The sequence below is a fragment of the Macrobrachium rosenbergii genome, chromosome 26 (assembly GCF_040412425.1).
Source record: "Macrobrachium rosenbergii isolate ZJJX-2024 chromosome 26, ASM4041242v1, whole genome shotgun sequence".
Lineage (NCBI taxonomy): Eukaryota > Metazoa > Arthropoda > Malacostraca > Decapoda > Palaemonidae > Macrobrachium > Macrobrachium rosenbergii.
Window position 1 is genome coordinate 45,641,261 of NC_089766.1, and position 7,843 is coordinate 45,649,103.

General features: G+C 41.8%; 1 protein-coding gene across 1 annotated transcript; it reads right to left on the reverse strand.

Annotated features, from left to right (window-relative positions):
• Positions 1–319: 319 nt before the first annotated feature.
• Positions 320–898, reverse strand: LOC136852832 (uncharacterized). The gene is made up of 2 exons (XM_067127734.1): positions 725–898; positions 320–601 (listed from the first exon to the last, which is right to left on the reverse strand). The coding sequence occupies exons 1-2, from the start codon at positions 896–898 to the stop codon at positions 320–322; spliced, it is 456 nt and encodes a 151-aa protein (XP_066983835.1).
• Between the last annotated feature and the right edge of the window lie 6,945 nt (positions 899–7,843).

Below are 7,843 nucleotides of genomic sequence, written 5' to 3' on the forward strand. Positions count from 1 at the left end.
GTGAACTCAGAGCTGCCTTGACCTTCAAAATGCTTGCTCATGGTCAGGAGTCCAAATGAATGAGCGTTTATAGGCTCATACGAGACTAGGGGCTGTGCTGCTGCTGCGATGTCCGGAGTGAAGTCGGCTAGTTGATTGACGAGGCCCATAAATGATCTGAGATCCGTGACATTGGACGGTGTAGGAAAGTCACGATAGCGGATACCTTGTCGGGGTCTGCTGTAATGCCATCGGAGGACAGGACATATCCACAGAAGTTAACTTTAGGGCAGCTACGGTGAATTTCTCCTTGTTGAGGGTGATACCGTATTGACGGCACCTAGTCAACATTTGGTGTATTCAGTTGTAGGTGAGAGGGGAGATCCTCGTCGGACAGCAGGATGTCATCCACGACTTTCACGCAGTTGGGAATCCCTTGTAGTGCCATGTCACCACGAAGGCAGTATGCATCACCTGTCGCTGAAAAATCCCATCGGGCCGCGACAGTGCTGCTTTTCAATCTTCCATACGGAGTTATAAACGTTGTCAGATGGCGGTCCTCTTCTGCCAGCTCCATTTGCCAGTATCCATGCAGGGCGTCCGCTGTGGTGAAATACTTTGCCTTAGGAGAGATGTTAAAAACCGCATCATGGGGCGTGGGCGAAGGGTGCGATCAGGCGGGCGACCTGAGAATTTAGGTGGGTGTAATCCACGGGATGATACGGACACCTTTGTCCTTGGGTACTAGGACCATGGGATGACACCATTCAGAAGGTTCACTTTCGCCTGCTGGTGTGATGATTCCTTGTTTCACTAAGGAGTCAAGTTCTTCTTTCACTTGATCCCTGAGGGTGAACGGAATGGGCCGGGAGTATGTACAGCAAAAAAGTGTAGCTCCGGGTTTGAGGTGGATCCGCATTGGGGACCTTCCATTTTCTTCAGTGTTTGTGTCTGTAGATCCTTCTTAGACATGAGAACGTCACTGAAATGGCGTAGAAAATAGTCCTTGGCAGCTGTAGGTGACATCATGGCAGAAGCAGGAAGCTGGGCACATCTGTTGACATGCGTAACCTTGAGAATAGGCTTGGGGAAATCCGTGACACTATGGCAAGGGCTCGGCAATGTCCACGGGAAAGAAGGGCTGTCTGGATACCCTGCACCTGCACATGTATGATTGCTAAGCATGACTTGTTGCCAAGGCGAAGTGTCGCCTGGAAGCATCCAACAGCTGGTGTCATAGGGGATCCATCTGCAGTTACAACATCCGTCATGGGTGGAGGTGAAAGTCTTGTCCTGGGTATGCAGAGTTCATCCAAATGTTTAGTGCCAATCACTGTGATGTCTGCTCCTGTATCAGGGATTAGCTGGAGATGTGATGAGATATCGCCAAATGAAATGGAGACAGTGACTGGTGTGGGGGACTCATTGTCTGCGTTGGCACCCACGAGACGGCAGCTGGTGCTTGACTTAGTAGGTGGTGAGAGGCAATTTCCACTTGTGCTTGAAGGTGAGGTTGCATCCACAGTCTTATTCATCTTGGAAGACCTGCACACCTTCTCGAGATGTCCCTTTTTCTGGCAGGTATTGCACTTAGCATCCTTAGCAGGGCATTTCTGAGAGCGGGACCAGTGACCTGTACGTCCGCAGTTATTGCAGGTGGCACTCTTGGCTGGGCATTGTCCAGAGTCATGCTTGCGGGAACAGTATTGACAAGGGTCACTGTTAGAAGACTGGTGAGAGCGTTGGTCCGGTGATCGATGAGAAGTCCTCTTCTGTAGGCGCTGGTTCCTCTTGTATGAAGACACTGCACTGACTTGGCTAGGTGAGGATGTAATAGCTGATGCAGTCACACGTGCAGATTCAAAAGTGCGGCAGCAGGTCACAAACTCTGCGAGGGTAGATTAGTGTTGGAGTGGGATAAGGCGTTGTATTAACTCTTCATCCCTTACGCCCATCAAAATTACCATCTGCAATTGCCGTTCAGCGCAGGAAGCGGGGTTGCCAGTGCATAAGTCCACTTCGTCAGCGAGATCCTTAAAGGCGTGCATAGTAGTCTCTGCAACGATTCTCCCACAGCTTGTTTGCAGGATAACAATTCCCTACGTCGTAATGCTTCGTTTCTAAGACTGCGAAAGTGCTTCTGTAATGCATCCAAGACTTCTGTAAGAGAGTGATGTGTCGGGAGGGATGCTCAATGTATGCGTTAGCAGACGTTGGACGTCCATTTTTGCAGGTCCTCAGGTGGATTAACTGGGAGGCTTGATGTAATTTATCAAGTCCAACTAAGACTGCGTAGTCCTCAAAACGAAGTCTCCATTGGCGAAATGCTTGGTACGTTGCATCTTGTTGCAAAAGAGGTGGGGTGGACTGTAGGCTTGCTAGAAACTGTAGGTGTATGCACAGCAACGCTAGAGGTTGGGGCAACAGGTGTGACAGGGGTTGCAGATGTAGTATCAGGTTGCTGGGGTTGCGGTGACGTAATCTGTCCTGATAGCAATTCGAAAAGAGCCATGAAACGCTGGTTATCATCCCGTCGTGATTGCTCCATTTGCTGTCTGAAGGTCTGCTCCTCTTGTCTCCGTCGCTCTTGCTCTTGTAAACTGGAAGTCTGAAGAAAATGAATCAGATGTAATATGTCATTGCCGTGGTCTCCTGGCCTATTGGGAGTCAGGGGAGGCGGTAGTGTCGAGCTGGTACTGTCATCAGCGGCTGCGAGATGCATTGGTCCGTCGTCTCCCATCGGTTTGTTTGTCTGACTGTCTGTCTGATCAGTCAACTCAATCAGCTGTTCATCTTGCTGAGCCATGTTGAGTCGGGTATCGTAAGATAGCTTAGACTGTGCAGAGTGCTAGGAAATAATCAATTCACTGTATGTAAGCAAGAAATACACAAGGAGTTATTTAAAATTAAAAGATTCTTTTGTAGTATTTGCAGAACGAAGTATTCAGGCAACGAGTGAGTGGTGCGTGCGTGTGTGTGTTGTCTCGGTGGGGCGGGGTGTGCTGGGTCTCAGAGCGGGGTAGGGTGGGGGCTGGGTAGGCGGAGCTTGAAGGCGAGGCTCGCTACTGTCGCTCGTTCTTCATTGGGGCCCTGGGCCCAGTGCCCCGTCTGGCTACTACCTCAGTCTCCCTCGATGCATGATAGAAGGCGGACGTTTATTATGTCGATGAAAGCGCGCCCGAATTCAAATATTCCCGCTTGAAACTTGTGATGGCACGATCACGGAATACCACACTGCACTACAACACACTACACTCCAAACCTTGCACTGCACAAACACTGTATCACTCTGAAGACACTATTTGCACTGCTGCAGACACTGGCCTGAAAATCCTGAGTCACTGTATGAATCCAATGTGCTTGAGACATAAACACTGGGTAATGGCGGTCGTCTTGGATTCCAATGTGAATCGGCTGAGATCTGTCCCGGGAAATACTCACTGCGCCATGTGGGTTGGTGCCCTATCACATACGTCCATGTAATGGATGGAACGAAGGGTGATGAAATAATACTGTAGGTTCTTTAAAATCCCGTATATTGACAGATATACAGCGGCGTGAGGCTGGAGGAAGATCCATACATCACGACAGAGTGACCACAGGACAGTAACTAACTATGCATCATATAAATGGCGGGAAACAATAGCAGTGTTGCCGCATGTAATTACATTGTTGCCACGATGCGTAACATAGCTAATGATATACATTAAATAACATCAGAATAAATGATAATGTGCATAACATTAAGTAAATAAAGCATATCTCTGAAAATACATTATACACATGAGTGCATGTAATTGTATGTGCACTGTAATAGTATCTGATATCTATACAACACTATAAACACAGGAAAGAGACAAGAGACATGTGCCTCGCTTACTCAGAGAACAGGAGAGAGAGAGAGTACTCCTCTATCTTGAAATTTCAGGCATACCAGGTTAATTCTTGTCCGAGTATATTAGCGTAATATTCTGTTCACAAACAACAATAAAAGAGAAAAATTACGACTCATATCCCATAAAGAATCTATGTAGTGCTGTTCAATGAACAAAATAATCCTAAGTGTTCAAGATAATTATTTGATTATTGGAGCTTTCCAGATGCTGGTCTGACAATGATGCGAATTATATATATATATATATATATATATATATATATATATATATATATATATATATATATATATATATACATATACATATACATATATATATACATATATATATATATATATATATATATATATATATATATATATATATATATATATATTTTCTGACTCACATCGGGATCGAACCCAGGTCTCTCAAATAAAAGGCAAGGGCGCTACCAACTGGCCTTCCATTTAAGAGACCCGGTTCGATCCTGATGTGAGTCAGATATTGGTTTCTGTGAAACACGTGCTCGTGTGTTGATAGTTTACACACACACACACACACACACACACACACACATATATATATATATATATATATATATATATATATATATTTTTTTTTGCAGAGAGAGAGAGAGAGATTTCGAAAACATTTTCTAATGAAAAACAAATCACGATAAGTAAACAAAACACTGCATAATGATAAACCCTGAAACTCTCTCTCTCTCTCTCTCTCTCTCTCTCTCTCTCTCTCTCTCTCTCTCTCTCTCTCTCTCTCTCTGCTATATAAAATATGCATTAGATCCCAAAAAATGTAACCCTTGCAATTGTCTTTGTTTTCGAAAAACAACACAAACCCCTTGGAAACGTCGAGTTTTATATATGCAAATATCGACAGGGACTCAACTTACGAGAGAGAGAGAGAGAGAGAGAGAGAGAGAGAGAGAGCAGCCAGTCTCTACTGGTATGAAATACCGTCAGTATTACAGAGATGTCAATTCCTCTTTCTTTCGAAGACTGGTGTTCAAACATAAAAATTAGAAATAAACAATAAAATAAAAAAAAATATAAATAATAAATGAATGAATTAATTAACGAATAAATAAATAAATAAATAAATAAAAATAAATAAAAAAACCTACAAAAGCTCTATAAAAGGTCTGAAAAGATCTACAGATGATTCTAAATGAAGCTGAAAAGTCAACTAGTTGAACTTCACTATACAGTACATCCTTCTAGACTCTCGAGGCTTCCATTACTTAATCAAGGCTTTGCTTCCAAAGCCTTTACAAAGCCTGAGGATGATTTTACAGTATATCAATGAGATATAAAATATATCTTACCGATATATTCTATAAAATATATCAATAATATGTATTTTATGAAATTCAACTTTCGTTTATCTTAGCGATCAAATCTCGTTTTCAACAGAAGTTGAGAATAAGCTAGCGAGGAATGTATCTCTCTCTCTCTCTCTCTCTCTCTCTCTCTCTCTCTCTCTCTCTCTCTCTCTCTCTCTCCAAACATAATCACTCATGAACAATGTTCTTATTTAATCATGAACAAACCAAATAAGCTGACATCCACTCTCTCTCTGACATCCTCTCTCTCTCTCTCTCTCTCTCTCTCTCTCATAATCACTCATGAACAATGTTCTTATTTAATCATGAACAAACCAAATAAGTTGACATCCTCTCTCTCTCTCTCTCTCTCTCTCTCTCTCTCTCTCTCTCTCATGAATTACCTCCATAATCCGTCAGAATCACTCACACTTCCCATTCCAAAATCTAATCGAGCTTGGAATAACACTGACGTCCAGATGACAAGAGTCACTTTCGAAGCTCAATTGACAGACATAACAACTCGCTGTGCTCAAATCCCATGTGGGCATTATCCAGCCTCGGTAAAATACCTCGTCTAATGGACCTCCATTAATCTATTCAAACGCATACATTACGAATACATCAATAATACAACAGGATCCGGAAATACATCGTCTACTGTATACCAAAATGGTGGTTTTGGATTCACCAAATAAATTCGGTCCTTTGTCACCGGGCGAAATCAGAATTCGGCAGAAAGCATTTACATATTGCCTTTCATTATTCAGTCAAACATTTGTACCCGATTCAAAAGTTACTCTAAAAAGGATGTCAATATTTCCTTTCATTCCGTGATTTGCTTGCGACAAATGAATGCAATTATTCACGACGCAAGTGACAGTGATTGATTGATGATGTGTTTGTCAGATTTCATGATCAAATTAATAAATAATTTTTACGTTAGTCTCTTATTGTGCGTTTGCTCTGATGCTAAAATTAATTTATCCCTTAGGAACCAAATTTTGAAAAATTGAGGGATGATTAGCATGAACAAATTAAAAAAAATATATAGAAAGGGAATGAAAATGGTTATTTCCATATCCTCCAGAGCATCAAGTTGATCAGTAATATATTTTCTTCCGAAAAGTTTGAAAATCTTCCCATGTAATCCCTCGCGCGGTGCACTGTAGGCATTACTTAATGTTCTTTGCAACGTCCATTCGGCCCTAGCTGCAACCCCCTTTCGTTCCTTTTACTGTACCTCCATTCATATTCTCTTTCTTCCATCTTGCTACCCTTAACCCTCTCTTAACAATTGATTCATAGTGCAACCGCTTTGAGGTTTTCCTCCTGTTACACCTTTCAAACCTTTTCACTCTCAATTTCCCTTTTCCGTGCTGAATGGCCTCATAGGTCCCAGCGCTTGGCCTTTGGCCTAAATCTTCTATTCCATTCCATTCCTATACTCAGAAAAACTGGCCACGTGCCAAGGTTTGCTAATTCTTGCTTTATTCTAAAATGTTGAAGCTTTCCAACCTTGGCCTAAATCCGATGGAATATTTTGAGACTTTTGCATAAATAATAAACTAATCATCTCCTAACTTCGTTACTGTACTGTCAAAAGAGAGAAGAAGAGAAGAGAGAGAGAGAGAGAGAGAGAGAGAGAGAGAGAGAGAGAGAGAGAGAGAGAAGATTAAAGAGGAGAATATTCGGACGTGTTATTTATTGGCATTTGTTAAGGTTTTTTTTAAAGGAGTGAAGCCTTCTCATTCATGTAGCCAGGAAACAAACGTTTAGCTAAGCAGCCTCCTACCCTTTCATTACAGTGCAATAAGAAACTCGTCCTGCCTGAGCCTACATCCACGGAAAAGCTAAAATTCTCTCTCTCTCTCTCTCTCTCTCTCTCTCTCTCTCTCTCTCTCTCTCTCTCTCTCTCTCTCTCTCTCTACGTCCGCAAAGAATACTGTGAGGTTCGGGATATTAGTAAAAGCCCTTGGAGAGAGAGAGAGAGAGAGAGAGAGAGAGAGAGAGAGAGAGAGAGAGAGAGAGAGAGAGAGAGAGAGAAGAATTGATTACATCTCAGAAGGAAAACAATAAGATTCAAATAATTAACATTACCGGCCTGGTTTAAATATAAAGGAAAACTCATTATGACGCCAGTGTTAAATTTTGCTTTGAAAACTCGACTACTGAAGGGCATCAATGACGCGCCCTTCTCGGTGATCGCTTTCCAAGGCCCAAAGAATGCATTCACACTAAAGTAAAAAAAAAAAAATATAAATACATATATATATATATATATATATATATATATATATATATATATATATATATATATATATATATATATATATATATAACTTGTTGCAACTTGTCGCACAAGTCACGAACAAGATGAATACAAGTCAACGACTTACTGGAAGCCATAACCAGTACTTCACCGGATTATCCCGTATTCGTTTTTCACTCATGGTCGCTGACTTGTTTTCAGCCTGTTGGAGATATGTATGCAATAAGTTGCCGACTTGTTTGCGACATGTGTTCTGTAGTGCGGACTCACCTAAAGACAGGGAAGATAAATACACGAAGACAAAGATAATTAAAAACTACAAATGAGGTAATAACAATTTAAGTGTGTATATTGAAGCAGATGTTGTGTTCATTC